Raw genomic sequence first — 22,021 nt, forward strand, 5'->3', positions numbered from 1 at the left:
GTGTAAAAGAAAACAAACAAACCCTTTGATCGTGCTGACGTGCCGTCATTGAAACCAGATTTTTTTAAGAAAAGATTTTCATAAATGCAAAAATATATGCACATAAGTACAGTCAAAGTCAAATAAAATAAGATATGTACACAATCTATTGTTTATGCTGCTGAAAACAGCTGTTATGATTGTGTAGACTTTAATTAATAATAACCTAACAATGCTCAGATCAGTGGCTCAGAGCTTTCAAAGCTTTATTTTTATATTTATAAATATTAATACACTTTAATTAACACAAAATTTTATATTATTTCACTTTTAATCTGAAAAAATGTTACGAAAGCCTTGAAATTAATATGGTCTAGCAGAGATGGGCAGTAACGCGTTACTTGTAACGCGTTACTGTAATCTGATTACTTTTTTCAAGTAACGAGTAATGTAAGGGATTACTATTGCAAAAACGGTAATTAGATTACCGTTACTTTCCCGTAGGAACGCTGCGTTACTGCGTTACTAAAACCCTGATTTTTTTGCGAGAATGTCTCATGACAGTGAGGTAAGCGAGTGCGACGTTCGTGACAACAGCTGTGTGCAGATCAACAATGGATAATATATCGAGTGCGGGAGAGAGTTTGAGCGTGCAGCGTTTAAAGCGTGGAAGTACTGACCTTACTTTGAGTTTGATTCCATAAAAAGTGACAAAAACATTAGTGTCCGTTGTGCGTGGGAAGAAAACTTCTTTTTACAGCGAAAAAAACCCTAAACTTCCAAACAAGCAGCGAGTGCGCTACAACGTAATGTGAAACTCACAGAGAAACTCGCGGATTCTTCCACTGACCGCCGCGGCACACCTGCACCAGGCTAAACCTCCGCCTAACCCACTCCTGCTTTACAGGTGAAAATAGAGCAACAGGACCGCTGAGTCTTTGATTTTATTTATTTTCTGCTGTGTTTTACTTGCATCTATTTGAAAGAGTGAGTGTAAACACAAAAACATATTTTATTTTATGTGCTGGAATGTGCAGAAAATAGGTTTAAATGTTAAACAAATTTCTTCCAGTCAGAGAATGTTGCATATAATTAAGTTTTTGCTTGATGCATAAAGTTAAAAGTTTAAAGTTTTAAAAAGAGACGTTTCCATTTGATTACATTTTGTATGATGGATTATGCAGAAAAAGTAGAATTGGGCTGAAAGATCTATCGCTTTATCACCTATTCAGGTTGTAAATTGTGTTTTTAAAAAGTAACTAAGTAACTAAGTAATTAATTACTTTTGAAAATAAGTAATCAGTAAAGTAATGGGATTACTTTTGGGGGGAAGTAATCAGTAATTAGTAACTGATTACTTTTTTCAAGTAACTTGACCAACACTGTGGTCTAGTACACCGCATGCCCCCCGTAGACTTAAACCCTGTGTCCATGTAAAGAAAGGACGGCTGTCGTCAGCCTTCAGGAATCTGAGTAATTCAACCAGTCTGGTATCAGAGTAAGTTAACAGCTCAGGTCCAGTTCGTCTGCTCAGTAAATCGCTGCAGCCGTAGCCACTATTAGCTATTTGTTATCACCTCCTCCAAACCTCAGTGATTTCTTAAAAGCCTGTGATAACTCACCTTGTGTCGCCTCGGGGTGGCTGTGACTGTGCTGCAGTCTTCTGGATCAATTGGAGGCTTTTCAAGCCTGATGACAAGAAATTAAAAATAATAAGTAATAAATGCATGCTATCTTTTCTCTGGATTTTCTGGATCTTTATGGAATTGTTACAACCTTCAGTTTGCTTTAGAAAGGTTGACTCCTGTGGGGGGGCACAGTGGTGTGATTGGTGCTCTGTGTGGATTCTCTCTGGGCACTGTGGCTTTCTCCCACAGTCCAAAGTCATGTACAGGATTAGTTTAATTTGTGATTCTAAACTGGTTGTAGGTATTAATGTAAGCATGAATGGTTGACTGTCTCTTTTCCACAAGTAGCTACTAGGCTCAAATGGAGCCTACTTCCGGCGCCCCCCGTGTGCGGCAGCCTGTTACAGCAGCTCTGCTCATTCTGAGTTTCTTTCTTTCTTATCTTTTTCTTCTCGTAATTTTTTATAACTAACGTATTAGTAATTAGTCTCTGCAACCATGTTCTACCGTTTTGTGCTAGTTCTGGTCGTTTTTCTTAGTTTTTTTTCTACTTTTTTCACCTGTGTCTGGGGACCCAGAGCAGGGATCCTTTGTTTACGGTAAGGATCAGCTGTTAGCGCTACGTCCTGCAGCTGTACTGCCGGCGGACAGACCCGACATTCCCAGCAAGCTGAGGAGGAAAAGACGGGGGTGTCGTGCTGGGAAGGAGCGCCGTCGCCCGAGAAGGAGACGTTATCGACCATCTCTTCCTTCTGTAATTATTGGAAATGTACAATCTTTGCCCAATAAGATGGATGAGCTCACGTCGCTAACCTGGTCACAGAGGGAGTACCGGCAATGTAGCATCATGATGCTAACGGAGTCGTGGCTAACACCGCTAACTCCGGACACGAGTGTGACACTACCGGGATTCCAGCTGCTGCGAGCGGACAGGACGAGAGACAGCGGTAAGAGGAAAGGAGGGGGACTGGCAGTGTTTGTGAATGACAGATGGTGTAACCCCGGGCACATCACTGTGAAAGAACAACTCTGCAGCAGAGACATTGAGCTGTTAGCCGTTAGCATGCGTCCGTACTACCTGCCCCGGTAATTCTCGCATGTTATCGCGATAACAGCGTATGTCCCCCCCTCGGCCAACGCGGATGCAGCCTGTGACTCTCTCCACTCTGTGGTCAGCAGACTGCAAACACAATCTCCGAGAGCCCTCTTCATAATATCAGGGGACTTCAATCATGCCTCACTGGACTCCACACTGCCCACCTTCACCCAGTATGTGACCTGCCCAACCAGAGACAATAAAACACTGGACTTACTGTATGCCAATGCTGAAGAGGCATACAGTTCATCACCTCTCCCTCCCCTGGGCAGATCTGATCACATCCTGGTGCACCTTGTCCCTGTGTATGAGCCCTTAGTGCGCAGGGAGCCACCAGCCACCCGCACAGTGCAGAGATGGTCGGAGGAGAGCGAGGAGGCTCTTAAGGATTGTTTTGAGTCGACTGTGTGGGAGGTGATCTGTGACAACCACGGAGAGGACATCGACAGCCTTACTACATGCATTACTGACTATATTAATTTCTGTGTGGATAACACCGCACCTACCAGGACTGTACGGTGTTTCTCCAACAACAAACCCTGGATTACCCCAGAAATTAAAGCTGTCCTCAAGCAGAAGAGGAGGGCCTTCAAATCCAAAGACAAAGAGGAGTTGAAAAGGGTGCAGAGAGAGTTGAGGGGACTGATAAGGAATGGGAAGGACAGCTACAGGCAGAAGATGGAGAACCAGCTTCAGCAAAATAACGTTGGTGAAGTCTGGAGAGGCCTCAGAACCATCTCAGGCCACAAACATCAGAACTCTCTGCCTGGGAGGGATGTGAGGTGGGCAAATGAACTGAATCATTTCTTCAACAGATTTGATTCAGCCATGAGGCAGTCTCCAACATCGGCTGCAGACTCACCCACCCCCACTGCTGCTGTTCCACCTCTGACACCTCAGACACTTCACACCTCCTCTATTCACCCTGCTCACTCCTCCCCACCCCCAACAACAGCATCCAGTACACACTCAACACAAGGCTCCAGCCTGTCTCTCTCAACCACCCAGGTTAGGAGGGAACTGAGGAGGATTAAAGCCAAGAAGGCAGCGGGTCCAGATGGCATCAGCTCGAGGGTCGTCAGGTCCTGCGCGGACCAACTGTGTGGGGTGATGGAGCACCTCTTCAACCTGAGCCTGAGGCTGGGAAGAGTCCCACAGCTCTGGAAAACCTCCTGTGTTGTTCCAGTGCCAAAGACTTCACGGCCCAAGGACCTCAACAGCTACAGGCCGGTGGCTCTGACATCCCACCTGATGAAGACCCTGGAGCGGTTGGTCCTGGCTCAGCTTCGGCGCCTGGTGAGCTCATCACTGGACCCACTTCAGTTTGCCTACCAGCCTGGCATTGGAGCGGATGATGCCGTAATTCACCTCCTACATCATTCCCTCGCTCACCTGGAGACCGCTGGGAGCACTGTGAGAATCATGTTCTTTGATTTCTCCAGTGCCTTCAACACCATTCTTCCCTCGGTTCTGAAGGACAAGCTGGAGAACTCTGGAGTGGACCATCACCTCACTACCTGGATTTTGGACTACCTCACCGACCGACCACAGTATGTGAGGACTCAGGGCTGTGTGTCGGACAGGGTCGTCTGCAGTACGGGGGCCCCACAGGGAACGGTTCTGGCTCCGTTCCTCTTCACCACCTACACTGCAGACTTCTCCCACAACTCCACCCAGTGCTTCCTGCAGAAGTTCTCTGATGACTCTGCAATAGTCGGCCTCATCACTGATGGGGACGACAAGGAGTACAGAGGACTGACTCAGGACTTTGTGGACTGGTGCCAGCTGAACTACCTCCAGATCAACGCCAGTAAAACCAAGGAGCTGGTGGTAGACTTCCGCAGGCACAAGCATCCTCCACTGCAACCACTGAACATCCAAGGTATGGACATTGAGGCTGTGGACAGCTACAGGTACCTTGGTGTTCATCTGAACAGCAAACTGGACTGGACTCATAATTCAGACGCCCTCTACAGGAAAGGGCAGAGCAGGCTGTACCTGCTGCGGAGACTCAGGTCGTTTGGAGTGGAGGGCCCACTCCTGAAGACCTTCTATGACTCTGTGGTGGCCTCAGCCATCTTTTATGGTGTGGTCTGCTGGGGCGGCAACATCTCTGCGGGGGACAGGAAGAGACTGAACAGGCTGATCCGCAGGGCCAGCTCTGTTCTAGGATGCCCTCTGGACCCAGTGGAGGTGGTGAGTGACAGGAGAATGGTGGCTAAGCTGTCATCCCTGTTGGACAACATCTCCCACCCCATGCAGGAGACTGTGACAGCACTGAGCAGCTCCTTCAGTGGGAGACTGCGGCACCCACGGTGTGGGACGGAGAGATTTCACAGGTCTTTCCTCCCCACTGCTGTCAGACTCCACAACAAAGACTTTAACTGATCAAACACACACATCCACACATGTGCAATAACACTAATGTGCAATAATCTTTTCTGGCATCGTTGTATTTTTACTCAGTTGTATATAGCATTTGTACTCTATTTTTATCTTATTGTATATTTTATTCTATTTTATTCTACTGTATATAGTATTTTATTTTATTCTATTCTGTACAGTTGTGTACTGTATTTATTCTTATTTTATTTTATTCTAATTTTTGCTTCATAACTTTTGCACTGTCCACTTCCTGCTGCGACAAAACAAATTTCCCACGTGTGGGACTAATAAAGGTTATCTTATCTTATCTTATCTTATCTTATGCAGCTCCACTAGACTTGACGCGGTTTATGTTGTTTTCTGTTACCATTGAGTACCACTTATAGCAACGTGGCCGACGGTCCAGTGATGATATTTGTATGTGCCACAACAAAGGAGGATGTGGAGGAGGTGGAATGCCTGATTCTTGGTGTATCTGTCAGACTCAGGGACCACGCTGTTGTTTTTGCCATTTCTGGTGTTCCAAAAATGGCAGTTTTGATTTTCGTGAAGGAGACGCTTTCATGACTTATCAAGTGACGCCACTGAGTACCTGATTGGCTACATGCAGTCTGTTGATGTCACATTTTCGGATCACCTCAGATCGACTTGAGCCTTGACTGAGTAGGTACTGAAAAGATTCCTGTTGCCAGGTACTACCACCTGATGGAAAGCCCTAAAACCGAGTTGAGCCGTGCCCAGCTGACCCAAGTAGGCACTAGTAAAAAAAAGGCTGTATATGTCAGCTCTGTGACAGACTGGTAAAATTTCCAGGGTGTAGCGTACCTCTCTCTCTGTGACAGCTGGTATAGGTGCCACAAATAGGGGGACCAAACACCTTATTCTATGAGTTTGAGATCTGTGGACTCAAAGGAGCAGTGTTTGAGTGTGCGTTGTGATTCAGGTTGAACTTGATCTTGACTTGGTCGGTCTGGTTCAGACCTTGAGATGTTTGGTGCCATGTCACTCGTACTCAAAATGTACTTTTCCAATTTTCGGTGATGTACAACTATTGGTAATTGTTGCCATTTATGCCCTAGCTTTCCAAACAAATGACCAAGTAAGCAGGTCATGCCTGCTTACTTTCAGCATTAGCGAAGACACAATATCTACTTTTAAAATTAGGCTGAAAATGTTATGTGACGGCTGTGTGCAGGCAGGAAAAGGACCCAAAGTGCAGACTCCAGAGACAAACATAAACTCAAACAGCTTTAATGCTGAACTCAAACAGAACAAAAGTAAGAATCCAAATAACTTACATGGGTAGATCAGAGTAGATCACGACAATCACAAACTGAAACACGGGGCTTAAATACATAGAGGGAGCAATCAGGGAATGGGCAACAGGAGGGAAACACAGCTGGGGCAAATCAGGCCTAACGAAACAGGGGAAGCAAAACCAAACACATTAACATCAGACAAAGTAAAACAGGAAACATAACACAGACTCACAGGCAGGCACTATAACAAAGGGACCAGAGATGTAGGACCAGGGCAGACACAGACACTGACTGGACGTGGGGATACAGCAGACAGGGGAGACAGGAACTAAGGAACACAGACAGAAAACCAGAACACTAAAACTCTAACCAAACCCCACCCAGAGAACCTAAACTAAGAATAATCCTAAAACCCATAAAGCAAAGCTAGAATATAATGAAATAACAAAATCAAAGAACCAAAAACACAAAACACTGGGTCGACGACCCAGGGACCCTAACAGAAAACTTTTTTAGTAAAATGTATCATTAGGCTGCAATAGGTCTAGGTTGTTTTCCTTTTTCTATTTTCTCCTTCACTCACTGTGTGTTTATACACCTGTCTGCATTTAATCATTAGTTGTTATTAACCTCTGTTTCTCTTCCACAGCATGTCTTTATCCTGTCTTCCTTCTTTCTCCCCAACCGGTCGCAGCAGATGGCCCCGCCCCTCCCTGAGCCTGGGTTTGCTGGAGGTTTCTTCCTGTTAAAAGGGAGTTTTTCCTGCTGCTAATCTTAGTATATCTCCATTGTGTAATTAATTTTAATGCTTTCTCCAAAAATGTTTGTGAAAGGAACACTCCAAATGCAACATGTCCTGCAACAGAGTGTCCAACCTAATAGTTAATTAGTTAGTTAATTAGTTATAGGTGCAAAGGTAGGAGACAATTAACACTTCATTAGCATTTAATCTGGTTTATTACAGTGAGCAACCATGCAAACATCTCTCCCAGCCCCACAGATCAGTTTTTTACCTATCTCATCAAGATATTACTAACAACTGACATCTGTTTTATACATTTTCTGTATTGTATCTTGTGATTGTTTAGTCACTATGATATCATCATCATCATCATCATCATCATCATCATCATCATATCATTGAGTCTCATCAACCAGTCTGTCAAATTAATCAGAATATTTGTCTGATTTTTAAATTGCTGGGGTTTTTTTTGTTTTTTAATGAAGCTTAGAGGATTGTGACTGTAGCTCAGATGCAGAACAGGTCACCTACTAACTGGATGGTTGGTGGTTTGATCCCAGTCTGCATGCCAAGTATCCTTGGGCAAGATATTAACCCCATGCTGCTCTCTGATGCATCCATGTGAATGTTAGCTAGGACGTGCTCAGAAAACAGTGAGTCATCAAGTTGTGTAGATCGAGTAGGAAAGCACTTTATAAGAATCAGTCCATTTACCATCTTGATAAAACTGATTTTAATACGTCTACAAACTTTCTGACATCATGTTAAATTTAGCATAAAGTGTACTTTAAAATACATAGAAGTCATTTCCACTTAATTCAATTTCAATTCAAGTCAATTTTATTTATACAGCACCAAATCACAACAACAGTCGACTCAAGGCGCTTTATATTGTACAGTATATCCTACAATAACAAATACAGAGAAAACCCCAACAATCATATGACCCCCTATGAGCAAGCACTTTGGCGACAGTGGGAAGGAAAAACTCCCTTTTAACAGGAAGAAACCTCCGGCAGAACCAGGCTCAGGGAGGGGCGGCCATCTGCTGCGACCGGTTGGGGTGAAAGAAGGAAAACAGGATAAAGACATGCTGTGGAAGAGAGACAGAGATTAATAACAGATATGATTCAATGCAGAGAGGTCTGTTAACACATACAGTGGCTTGCAAAAGTATTCGGCCCCCTTGAACTTTTCCACATTTTGTCACATTACAGCCACAAACATGGTAAATGGTAAATGGCCTGTATTTATATAGCGCCTTTATGGTCCCTAAGGACCCCAAAGCGCTTTACATACCCAGTCATTCACCCATTCACGCACACATTCACACACATGAATCAATTTTATTGGAATTCCACGTGAAAGACCTGTAGCGTCAGGGTCACCTGGTCCAGCCCTAACTATATGCTTTAGCAAAAAGGAAAGTTTGAAGCCTAATCTTGAAAGTAGAGATAGTGTCTGTCTCCTGAATCCAAACTGGAAGCTGGTTCCATTTTCTTTTCATAACACACCTTTACAGTGGACCACGTGATCAGGAGCAGTCACTAAAAGAAGAAACAAAAATGAAACACATTCAATCTGTTTACTCATTTTTTGTTTGTTTGTAGAGTCATATCATGCTTATCTCTGCATTGGTTCTGTAGATTACCAACAACTTGACAGAATGGCTAGTTTTAGTGCCTGTAAATGATGGAGTAATTTCATGTATGTTTTCAGGCTGTGAGGTGGAGATTCTGGGTGTCCGTCCATCTTTCTGTGAGGAATACGTGTACAACCCCTCAGAGAAAAATCTCACAGCATCAATAACAAATGCACTAACAGTCTTAAGGTAACATGATTTACTTCTGCTATCACATTAATTAAGGCTTCAACTTCAGTTCTGACTGAACTTTGAACTGTCAGCTTCACAGTGCCAAAGGTGATATTAGAATTAAGCAATTGTAGGAGGATGGGCAGGTGAAGGGTGGTGATGACTCCAAAGGAACAGACCAAGAACAAGAACAGGGAAATGGATCTGAGGTATGAGCCAGTCCTTACCAATGTACAGCGAAATGGGGAGATAAAGAAATTAAACTCAGAAGGAAGACGGGACACAGGGGACTGGAAGAGAGTGATTTAATTTGTGAGACATAAAAAATTAAATTAATTCTAAGGGAAGCAGGTGGCTTCCCTTAGAATTAAGGGAAGCCACCTGCTTCAATTAGACCTGCTTCAATTAGACAGTTGTGGGGCTTGTGATGGGTTGATTTTCATACGGTCGGTTGTACTAGGGAGCTAGTTCCTTGGACAAGGGAATTTCTCTAGAACAGGGGTGTTGAACTCCAGGCCTCGAGGGCCGGTGTCCTGCAGGTTTTAGACGTGTCCAGCTGATTTAAAAGGCTCCTCAACATGTCTTGAAGTTCTCCAGAGGCCTGGTAATGAACCCATCATGTTATTCAGGTGTGCTGACCTGTAATATGTAAAACCTGCAGGACACCAGCCCTCGAGGCCTGGAGTTGGACACCCCTGCTCTAGAAGATAAACAAACTCTCTGACCTTGACTATAGAGGGGCCCTGTGTCCACCAGCGCTCTGCCACCCGACAAGTCTGGTCTGTTGTTCACTGCTGTGCAGCTCTAGTCTTCACACACCTCCACAGATGGGCACTCCCAATTCCTCCTCTAATGTGAAAAATAGGGGTGGTTGATAACCTAAGGATGCTTTGAAAAAAAAGAGCCCTGTGAGCATAATCATTCCAGGACATTTGGGAACTCCAAGAGGAAGGATTACTAATGACCAGACAGCAAAGAGCGGCCTCTCGTCCCTGGTTAAGCTGTTCAGTTTGATCATTCATATGAGGGTGGAACCAGAACATAAGCTAACTGTAGCTGCTAAGGCAGCCTGATCGTTTTCCACACATGTGAAACAAATTGGGGACCTCTCCCAAAAACAATCTGCGCCAGGAGGCCAGTTTTCAATGAAAGGGGCTGACTTGGAGAATCTTTAAATTATGGAAACAATCAGTGTCTTTTTACTAGAGGGAGGCAGACTAGTGCAATATGGAACCAAGACCTACTGGGAGTTGGGAGAGATTGCAACAGACCCAAGGGGGCCCGGGAAATGCTTTTACTATGGAGCATATTACACAGGCTGCTATATATTCTCTTACATCTTTCTCTAGAAAGGAAGATTGGAAATAAAATTTGAGAGAAAGGAGTGTTCTGCTTATCTCAAGGGTGGCCCAGTGTATCTTTGATGAGCCTGCAGAAGAGTGATGGTTGGGGGGCCAATTACCTGGATCAGGCCTGGTTTGCATGGCCTGTTGGAAGGTGTCCTCTATTTCCCATTCGAGGGTGCCTACTACACAGTTACTACACAGTTAGGAGGAAAAGATTTTTCTGGTTTGAAGGATTGCTTTTCTGACTCAAACTAATGAGACAGAGCATCTGGTTTTACATCCTTAGAGCCTCGATGTAAGTGGTGGAAAAGCTAAATCTACGGAAGAACAGAGACCAACACAGTTGTCTTGACTTTAATCATTTAGCAGACTGTATGTAGGAGAGGGTTTTATGATCTGTCCATACAGTGAATACCAGTTCAGCCCACTTCAAGGAACGTGGCCACTCTTGTAGCTCGACCCCCGGCAGCTCACAGTCCTGACATCATCTTTCTGCTCAGTAGACATTAGATGTTGGGAAAAGAAAGCCCAAAGATGGAGCCGGAGTTTTGATAACACCACGTCTACCCAGGAGTCTGAAGCATCCACTTCCATGATAAACTGAAGTTGGGGTGTGGCTGGATTAAGATGGGTGTGGAGGTGAACTACTGCTGGGACACACCAGATACTGACTGGTTTTCTGCTCCCACAGATTTGTCAACAATATTTGAGAGTAATGGCTCTTTTGTGTATGTATAAAATGTTTCAGATCTTTGAATTCAGCTCTTGAAAAATGGGAGGAAAAACAAGTGTTGCGTTTATATTTTTGTTTAGTGTAACAGAAGGTTGGTGTTTCAACCTCTAACTGCTCCAGTCTGCACGTCGTTGGGCAAGATACCCTAACCCCAAATTGCTCTCCATTGGAATATCAATGTGTGTAAATGTTAGCTGGATAGAAAAAATGGTTGTACGAATGGCTGAATGAGGCAAGTTGTGAAAAGCCCTTTTAGTGCTTAGTACAATAGATAAGAGCTATAGAAGATCCAATCTATTTACCATCTGTTTTGCACAGGGAGTGGTCCTTTGCTGACAGAATTCATTATTGTTGTTGTTTGAATCAACACATTGTCTATAATCCTCCATCAGCTGAGCTACATCAGCTAGGATGACCACAACTGTCCGCTGCACCATTTAACAGCTGAACAGTTCCTCCAAAAACTGTTGCGGCTTCACTGACATAAGGACCGTTACAGAAATTGTATACCTCACATCACAATAAGATGTCATACAATGTAAGCACCTTATTTTATTAGTTTGAGCCTGTGTTTCATTGCTTTTTTCAACTTCACTACTGGAACATGGGCGTAATGTCCCTCAGTGCTCCAGCATTCGATGTCTGAGGTAACTAGAATGCAGTTGTGGAAAGTAGGAAGGCACATTTATCCAGAATGAGGAGACTAGAGGTGAGAGTTCTAGGTGATGCACAGTGAGCTGATTCAAAGCAAAGATAAGTCTGTGTAAGAAACACATCACAGAGAGAGCAGAAGAACAGACAGTGCAACAGGGTAACAGGTAACAGAGTGAAGGAAGGTTGGCACAGGAGACAAAGATGACCGTGACAGTTTGTGGTGCACTTAATAAAATAACACTTACAGAAGGTAGTAGAACAAGAGCAAGACCGAGTGTGAAGCCATGACTTAAAAATTAATCATCATAGCATTACATATATGTTTTGTATTTGTATTTGTTTTATCTATATTTGCATTTCTGGAACTTTTATTGTAATATGTATGACTAACCATTTAATCTGTGTGTGTGTGTGTGTGTGTGTGTGTGTGTGTGTGTGTGTGTGTGTGTCTTAGATCAAACCAAGCAGACATGGCAGCAATATATTATGAGAAAATTGATGTGGAGGGCCATCACTTTGGTCCAGACTCTCGTCAGGTCAAAACAGCTGTGCAACAACTGGATCTTGCAATGCAGAAACTCAACAGCAAAATCAAAGTAATAACACTATAATTGTTATTACAATTGCAGATTCTGCAATTATCATTTTCCTGTCATGTGGTTTGTTTTCATGTGCTTCTTGTTTTACTTGTGATGTTCCTGCAGGAGATGAATATGGTGAACCAGCTGAATATAATGTTGTTTTCAGACCACGGTATGACAAAAATCCACTGGATGGAGAAGGTCATAGAGCTGGATAAGTATATCAACATGTCAGACATTGTCAAGATGATGGACAGAGGCCCAGTGGTCAGTCTTTGGCCAGAAGATAACAAGTTCCAGGAGGTGAAACCAGAATCATTGGTTCTTTCTGTGCACTATAAGTCGTTTCTGTGAGCACTCGCACTCTTGTGCTATTGTGATTGTAATCACAACCATTTTATGTCATGAAACTTGGGACTGTCCAGAAACTACACCTTAGTCAAATGAATGAGCCAATATTGGTTGTATTACATTACAGAATAACACATAGTAGTGCATGAGATCATAATATTTTTCAATAATGCAGTGTATCAGCGTACTAAATTCAATGACAATACAGTTACAATGATGTCATTACATCAAACATGTTTTTTTTTCCTGCGCACTTACACCAGTCTATAACTTATGAGGACTAGAGATATGAAAAGGATTTTGTATTTTTATTGCATGACAAAACAAGATAAAGTGCAAACTGTGACATGGGCTGAAGCAGCTACATTATATGCTAACACATCAGCTCTTTGCAAGCATCCACACAAAACACACAGAACTCTGTGGAACTGTAACAAGGTGCAAAACCACTGTTTCTACTCAAGACCAGGAAAGTCACATAAAACTTTGGCAGAAAACATGTAAAAGACCATGACCAGCTTGGAGAGCTAAAACCAAGATGAACTTGTAACATAATTATGGGATGAAAACGGGTGAAGAAGGACTATCTCAGAGCTCACCACACACATCTGTCAAACACGATAAAGGCAGAGTTATGGAATGCACATATAGGTTTACCAAGAGAGTCAGGTCGTTAGTATTATTGATGTTGTGACTGTTGATATAAGTAGTAGGATAAATTCTCAAGTGTACAGGGCTTTACTGCTTGCTCAGATTGAGACAAATGCTGCAAAATGGATTGGACAGCACTTTATGGTGCAAATGAATAATGATCCAAATCATATTGAAAAAGCAACCCAACTTTCTCATGGCAGAGAAATTGGATATTCCTACATGGCCAAGTAAGTCACCTGATTTCAGCCCATTCTTTCAATTTAGTTCATAAATAACAAGTGAAGGTGACTGTAGTAAAGGCTAGAGATGGTAATAATTCTACTAGGAACTGGTTCTTGTAGAGAACTGGTTCTCAATTCCCATCCCTACTTTTAATAAAAGTGTTCTGTGTAATATGTGTAATACATTACTTTTTTTCCATTTTCAGTGGGAGAAACGTTTCGTATCCAAGTGACTTCTTTAGTCTCTGCTGGTTTCCCTAACCTTATAAACAGTACCTTTGCACAATGACTGAAAGTAACCCGCTGAATGAACAATGGGCTGTGGGGTCAGTTGCTTGATTATAAATATGCAAATTCTGAATTTGCATGCTGTAATCGCAGCATTGTAAGATGGTGACAGATGTACCCTTAGGCCCCCTCCTCGATTCAGAGATGGTCTTTCCCTTTTCACGTAAATGGCCTCCTTGACTCCGCGCTCAAACCAGCGTTCCTCCCTGTCCAGGATGTGTACATCCTCATCATTGAAAGAGTGTCCACTGGCCTGTAGGTGTAAATAAACTGCAGAGTCCTGGCCTGACGAGGTTGCTCTTCTGTGTTGTGCCATCCGCTTCGCTAGAGGTCGTTTGGTTTCCCCGATGTATAAATCCTGGCAATCCTCCTGGCACTTAACAGCGTACACTATGTTACTCTGTTTGTGTCGGGGGACCCGATCCTTGGGGTGGACCAGTTTTTGGCGCAGCGTATTTTGGGGTTTAAAAGCCACAGAGACCCGGTGTTTAGAAAAAATGCGTCTCAACTGCTCCGATACTCCTGACACATATGGGATCACTACAGGTTTTCGCCTGGGCAGCGGTTGACCTTCTCTCCTGGATCGGCTGGAGCTTTCTTTAGGCGCCTTCCCAGCTTTGACAAAAGTCCAGCTGGGATAACCACATTTACTCAGGGCCTTCTTGATGTGCTGTTCTTCTGCCTCCCTGGCCGCTGTGTCAGTGGGGATGGTGTTCGCTCTGTGTTGTAGCGTCCTGATGACACCCAGTTTGTGCTCCAGTGGATGATGAGAGTCAAACCTTAGATACTGATCCGTATGCGTAGGTTTACGGTACACGTCAGCTTTTAGATGTCCCCCATTACTGATGGAAATCTCACAGTCTAAGAAGGCCAACCTGCCACTTTTCATATCCTCCCTGGTGAATTTGATGTGTTGGTCCACCGAGTTAATGTGATCCGTGAAATGTAGTACGTCCTGAGATTTGATTTTCACCCAGGTGTCATCCACATATCTGAACCAATGGCTTGGTGGTGTTCCAGGGTAGGATAGCAAAGCCCTCTTTTCCACTTCTTCCATGTACAAATTGGCCACGATGGGTGAAACTGGGGAGCCCATGGCACACCCATGTTTCTGCCTGTAGAACTGACCCTTGTATGTGAAGTAGGTGGAATGAAGACACAGTTCCAAAAGCAAACACACTTGGTCGATGCTGAGAGTGGTCCTGTTGCTGAGGTTGGTGTCATCCTGTAATCTCTTACGGACTACCTCCAACGCTTCCGTGACTGGGATGCAAGTGAAGAGAGATGTAACGTCGTACGAGACCATGGTTTCATCTGCCTCCATAATGACATCTCTCACCTTCTCAACAAAATCCAGGGTGTTCTGGATGTGGTGTTCAGAGCTGCCCACCAGCGGGTTGAGGATCGACGCCAGAAACTTGGAGATGTTATAGGTGACCGAGTTGATCATGCAGACAATTGGTCTTAAAGGTGCGCCCTGTTTATGTATCTTCGGTAAACCATACAGACTTGGTGTAGACTCCCCTGGGTACAGCCTGTGGTATGAGGTCCAGTCAATAGCATTGTCCTGTTCTATCTGCTTCAGACAGTCTATCACCCTCTTCCTGTAGCCACTTCCTGGGTCTCGTTTCAGGGGCTTATAAGTATTTTTCGTCACTGAGCAGTGACAACATTTTCTCATGATAGTCTTTCTGGTTTAGCAAAACTGTGCACCTACCCTTGTGTGCTGGAAGGATGAGAATGTTGTTGTCATTACCAAGTGATGTGAGTGCCTTCAGTGTCTCCATGCTGATGTTGGATGCTGGAGGCTTTGCATCGCTGAGACAGGCCGAAACTTTCGTCCACAGTTGCTCTGCGTTTCTCCCACTGAGAACTCTACGTCCATATAAACAGAATCAACTTTGTGGGGTTTAACCATTATTATTTTACATTTTAATATGGATTTCAACATTTTTAGTATTTCAACAGATTTTAATGTATGACCGTTTTAACATGGTCACATACAAGTAAGTTAATTCATTGAAGTAAATAAACTAGTTAAAGAAAAACAGGAAAATTTAAAATAAGAAAAAAACACATGTACAGAATAAGTCGATAGGCTAACACATAATAAATTGTTGATAAATAATCTGTATTGATATGTAACATGTTGATAGCAACAATGTAAATAAAAGAATATTGCATTTATTAATCATGTAAATTTTCCTCAACATGACTTCCCAAAAAAATTACCAAGTTTAAAGTTGAAATGTTGAAATTCAAGGTTGGACGTCGTATAGATGTCCTGAATTGGTCAACTTTACTCAATGTAGACATGATCTGCACATTTATCCAACGTCCAGTGTTTAGAGGATGGGCTCTGGCAACGACACTCACAGAGTGGTCCCAAAGCTACTCCTTTGTTATGTTGGTTTGTTCTGTTGGAAAATAAACCTTCACCCCAATCTGCACCTTGGTGCAGGTTATCAGCAAGGATAACCTGCTCTTTACCCTGACTAGTCTCCCAGTTCCTTCTGTGAAAAACTGTGCCACCACTATTCTTCACTGTAGGGATGGTATTGGACAGCTGATGAGTGGGGCCAGACATGATGCTTGGCATTCAGGCCAAAGAGTTCAGTCTTTGTTTCATCATACCAGAGAACTTTCTTTTACAAGGTCTGGGAGTCTTTTGGCAAACTCCAGGCAGGCTGTCATGTGAAGCCAACGATGAGTGGCTTCTTGTTGTCCTTCTGAAAGGCTCTTCTTTCTCCAAAGAGCAATGTTGGAGGTCTATCAGAGCAACCTTCTGGTTCTTGCATCACATTGAATCCAATCACTCAGATTCGCTGAGTAGCCAGCTCTAGGAAGTCCTGGTGGTTTGAACCTTTTTCATTTATGGATAATGGAGACCAGTGTGCTCCATTAACTCGAAGACATTCAATACTGCAGAAATTTTTCTGTACCCTTCCCATATCTCTGTCTCAATGCATCCCTGTCTCTGAGACCTGCAGACAGTTTCTTGGGCTTCATGGCTTGCTCTTTCTCCCTGTCTTCCCCAATGTGTGTGTCACCAGTTTAAACTGAGAGTGAGAACCTTAAGAGTATTTGAGAAGAATTATTATCACTGTCATGTTACTTTTGTCAAGATCTGTGGGATGCAGATTGTGTTAAACAAAGAGATCAGATCCATGGAGACCAAATCTTTTTTTTCTTTTTTGTTTTGCCTTTTAGCCTTTATTGGAATAAGACAGTGCTGCGTGTTTTCCCCTCTCTCGCTCCCCTGTCCATCTACAAAGGGTCAGGTCAAAGGGCAGGTCAGATTCAAACCCGGGCCTACTGCTCTCCGACCGTACGGCATATCTGTTTACACACTAAACTAAACCGGCACCCATGGAGACCAGATCTGTCTCAGTGTTTTTGTGTTTCTTTATGCTTTTGTTTATTCTGAGTATGTATTCTGTTACGATTTGCCATTTGTTAGGTTTCTGTTCTGTGCCTGCCCTGGTCCCACTTCTGTGTTCTGTCTGTCTATGGTGTCACACTGTCTGTTTAGTTCAGTGTCTTGTCTGGTTCTCTGTGTCTGAGTTTCCTGTTTTATTCTGAAGGTCCCCGTCTCATGTGAGTGTGTTCAGTTTACGTTTCCCCGTCCCGTCAGCTCTGATTTCTCCCAGTGTGTTGCCCTCCTGTCTCTCATCCCCTGATTACTGCTGTGTATATTTAAGCCCTGTGTGTTCTCCTGCCTGTTGCCGGTTCGTCTGTGTTCCACGGTGTCCTGTTCCTCGTCTGCGTCTCTCTGCCTCTCACACCGTTTGGTATCATCTCAGGTTAGTTATTTAGCTTTCCCAGTTTAGGTTTCTTTAGTTTTGTCTTCCCTCATTGCCTGTTTTGCCACTACTCCACCGTGTAAATAAACATCACTAGCATTATCATCGACTGCCTGCATTTTGGGTCCTTTCTCCCTCCAACACCACACGGCTCGCCTCGGCAGCCGTGACAAGATCTTAACAAAGGGCAAGCCATTTATTTGGCTGAATGTCCAGATTCAAAGGAAAAGGAAACTTAAACTTTCACAGGAACTGAATGAAGCAAAATACAAGGGGGGACAAGGAGCTGGGAAACACTGGGGAGATGATGTTCTGGCAAGGAACAAAGGGAAAATGACAGATAAATACACAGACAGGTGATTAGGAGAGTGGAAACAGCAGAGGAACACAGCTGGAACAAACAGACGTAACAAAACAGGGGAAGCAAAAGTAGACACAAAGCACATGAGACAAGAACGGTCTAAGACAGGAAACACGACGTAAATAGAGACAGATACCCAGAGTCAAGACACTTAAACTTGATGCTAGAAGAGAATAACAAACACATGACAGACAGACATGATAGGGCCGAGAGACAGAGAGAGTGAGAGATACACAGCGAGAGATATGACGGGCTGGAGGACTATAGGGGGACGTGGAAGACAGAGACGAAAGGACTTAGGGACAAGAGGGAATCAAACGACCTAAAGTCACCTGAATTACTCAAAAGAGACTTAATAGTGACAGAAACTTCATAAGCACAAAGAAACTAAACTGTACCAATAGAGACTAGGAACATAAATCGATTAGCAAGATCACAACAATGAAAAGTAAACAAGATTCAAAAGTCCAAAAAACACCAAACACTGGGTCAAAGACCCAGAAACATGATAACGTTTGAATAAAGATGTATTAACACTGCTTTTCATTTTGTTTATTATTCCAGGTATATGCCAAATTGTCTGAGGTCCCTAACATGGATGTCTATGCCAGAGAAGAGATCCCTGAACGATTCCATTACAAGAAAGGAAAGTTTGTTTCCCCCCTTACACTAGTGGCTGAGCCAGGATGGTTTATCGCTCAGGTAATCTTCCTTGATCTTAACTTGCTGTTATTTTGCATTATATATACTATATAGCAGCATGGTCCCAGGGTTGTATTGTTCATTCTGTCTTGGATTCCTGTTTTCGATTAGTTTTCATATTTCTTATTAGTCTAGTTTTACACATCTTTAGAAGCATTTGGTTACTTTGTCTACCAATCTCTTCTAATAATTTATAGTTTTTGTGTTCTTGTGTTTTGGTTAATGTTTATTTCATCTCTATCTTGTTTATCCATGACTGCCAAAGGTTTCATGTAAAGTCTGTGTTACTTTACTGTATTTCTTTCTGTGTCAGTTTTGCTTCCATACTATCTTCCCTGACTGTTGGCACCTGTTGTTAGTTGTTTTGACTTCCCTTGTGTTTCTCCCTTTCCCGTTGTCCAGTATTCCAGACAAAGAAAGGGTGCAACTCCCAAGTGAACAAAGATTTTATATTGATTGATTGGTTGGTTAAAAAATTGGGGAGGAGCTGTGTTTAGACTTGGCTCTCCCTTACTGGTGTCTCAGTCTGGCTCATGTTTCATCTCTACTCCAATCAGACGTCTTCTTCCATCAAAAAAAATCTTTCTACAATACAAAATCAAATATTCTCCCATATCTGTAGCAGAAGTTCCCATAAATGTGAACCTTGTAGGCTGCTTTGCTTTCACTCTTCTGTCCAGTTCATCCCAAACCAGCTCGATGGGGTTTAAGTCTGGAGACTGTGCCGGACACTCCATGTTTTCAACCTCACCATCTTGTTCTTTTTTCCTGAGGTAGTTCTGGCACAGCTTGGACTGTTTGGGCTCCTTATCCTGCTGTAGGATGAACCCCTGACCAACTAGGTCCATACCAGAGGGTGCTGCATGGTGCTGCAGAATGCTGTGGTAGCTGTTTTGGTTCAGGGAGCCTCTCACTCTGTACAAGTCACCGACCCTGGATCCAGCAAACAGCCCGAGACCATCACACTTCCTCCTCCATGTTTGACAGTTGATGCCACACATTGTGGAACCATCCTTTCACCTACTTGATAGACTACATAGAGCCTGGGTGATGAAGCGAAGAGTTTGATCCATCAGTCCATAATACCTTCTTCCAGTCTTCAGTAGTCCAGTGTCGGTGTTTCATGACCCAGACAAACCTCTTTGTCTTATTCTGACGTCTGGCTTTCTTGCTGCAACTCGTCCTGTCAAACCTGCAGCTTGAAGTCTTCTCTTCACAGCTGAAACTGAGACTTGCTACGACCACTATTAAGCTGCTTGGAGCTGTTGTCCTGTGAGCTGCCGATCGCACAAGCTGTTAACTCTCAGAAACTTGTCCTCTGGCAGAAAGAGGTCTTGCAGATCCAAAGCCACAACTGAATCAAAGTTTGCCCCAGTCTCTGAGGGCGTTTTGATGGTGAAGGAAACTACTCACTGACACCGTGACTTTCTTTACAATTTCTCTGTAGGACAAACCTACATTTATAAGTGTTATGATGGACAGCTTCACACAGTTTTGAGTACTTTTGAATCTCATCATATGCTGACTTAAAAATGAACATGATGTTGCCTTTTTTATATGATTTTGTACCCGACATTTCTGTATATGTGTAACATTAAATATTTTCTGTGTCACATACAGTTTATTATGAATATATATCTATGAAACCTACATTTGTTTGTGTGTGTTTATATCTGTGTCCTTTCCAGAACAAGGCAAGTCTCCCCTATTGGAAAAATGACTCTGGGGAAGCGTCAGCATGGCAAAATGGCTGGCATGGGTACGACAATGAGTTCCTTGACATGAGAGGCTTCTTCTTGGCAACAGGACCTGGTAACAGAGACATTTTATAAACACACACATTGCATACAGAGTAAAAAACACCAGACTGATCCGTGTATTTGCATAAATGTATGCATCAATGGATGAAGGCATGTTTACAGTGCACGTGGCTGTGTAGCAGTAACTTCAGTAATAGGAGTACGAGTCATGATCTCATGGTAAATTATGCTTCGTGTTCATCTTATTCACAATCTATAGGTCAGCTGTTATGTAGAAACTTCAGGTTTATACAGTGAAAATATTTTGTAAAAGAGCAGCCTGTGCTGTCAGATTTATTGAAGAATTTGGCCTTATACCAAAAACATGTGGATTATCCTTAAATTAAATCAAACTGACCTGAATTGTCACGCTGTCTGAGAAAAACATCACTAACTTGGTGTATAGATGGTATTATTCTGCTTAGGTTCAAAAACGAGCACACGAATAATCACCTTTTTGCTAGAATGCATTCATTACTAGTCATGAGTAAATCTGGGCGTATTTTTTGTATATTTACACGTGTAAAGATGTTTGTTTGCTTTATTTCTTTTAGACTTCAAGATGAATGTTCGGGCAGCTCCAATTCGATCGGTGGACATCTATAATCTGATGTGCTGGACGTTGGGAGTGGATCCCCTGCCCAACAATGGGTCCTGGTCTCGGGTTGAGTGCTTGCTGAATAGTTCTAATGGTGTATCACATTCCTTCTGGATCTACTCCATTGGTCTACTAGCAATCATACTGACAACACAGCCCGAAATGATTTAACAGGTTTGTTTATGGCGTTTGATAATAGCTAGAAATTGTTTTATTTTCTAGAAACATTTAACTATGCAGAGGTTAATATTTGTGAAAGAAAGTATCTGTGAAGGGAATAAATCAGCTTGAGATAGAATAAACAACACATAAACTGCATCGTAAAAAGCACGATCTACCTGTCTGCCTCCTGTCTCCAGATATTTAACAGACTATTTTTAAATTTACTCCAGCATTAGCTGTTTTGGTTTGGTGCCAATAAGCCCTTCAGTCTTTGGTAAGTGGACGAAGTTGCAGGAAGCAAATCTGGTCGAGAGCAACAGTTTTTTGTGCTGTAAGTTAGTGCATCGTGGCATGTGACACATTTCCTCTTTAGTTTGACAAAAACGTCTGTGTTTGCTGTCAGTGCAGGCCTGTCACAGGTCCGTAACACCGACCTTTGATTGACTGTTTTCACTTCTTATGGTTGGGTGATTTTGAAATCCTTTTCAGTCTTTATGGTGTTTGATTATTGGTCCTTGTTTTCACATGTTCTTTCATTTAGCTGTCTTAAATTTGTGTTAGATCTGCAACAGCCTGTGTAACACACCTTTTGTGAAAAGTAATCTATACAAATAAATTTGAATAAATTTGAAAAAGTGATCAGAGGGTGTTTGTTGTTGTAGTCATGTAGTTGTGCAGTTAGTATTAATGATGTGTAACGCAGTGTCCTGAGCTCCAGGATATAAAACTTGAGAAACAATGGATAACTAATTTTGATGTGGATATTAATTTAATTTTATTTATATAGTGCCAAATTACAACAACAGTTGGCTGAAGGCAATAAAAAATAATAAGAATATTGATAATACATTGTATTTATAGGCGCC

General features: G+C 42.8%; 1 protein-coding gene across 1 annotated transcript in view; it reads left to right on the forward strand.

Annotated features, from left to right (window-relative positions):
- The window catches only part of enpp6 (ectonucleotide pyrophosphatase/phosphodiesterase 6), a 28,904-nt gene extending 7,114 nt beyond the window's left edge, over window positions 1–21,790 (forward strand). The window contains exons 3-8 of the mRNA XM_003454285.5: window positions 8,809–8,920; window positions 12,090–12,231; window positions 12,340–12,519; window positions 18,459–18,596; window positions 20,285–20,408; window positions 20,950–21,790. Coding sequence (XP_003454333.1) covers window positions 8,809–8,920; window positions 12,090–12,231; window positions 12,340–12,519; window positions 18,459–18,596; window positions 20,285–20,408; window positions 20,950–21,164 — 911 coding nt within the window. The 3' untranslated portion in view covers window positions 21,165–21,790. The remainder of the gene's footprint in view (window positions 1–8,808; window positions 8,921–12,089; window positions 12,232–12,339; window positions 12,520–18,458; window positions 18,597–20,284; window positions 20,409–20,949) is intronic.
- Window positions 21,791–22,021: the final 231 nt, after the last annotated feature.

Source organism: Oreochromis niloticus, linkage group LG2 (genome assembly GCF_001858045.2).
Source record: "Oreochromis niloticus isolate F11D_XX linkage group LG2, O_niloticus_UMD_NMBU, whole genome shotgun sequence".
Classification (NCBI taxonomy): Eukaryota; Metazoa; Chordata; class Actinopteri; order Cichliformes; family Cichlidae; genus Oreochromis; species Oreochromis niloticus.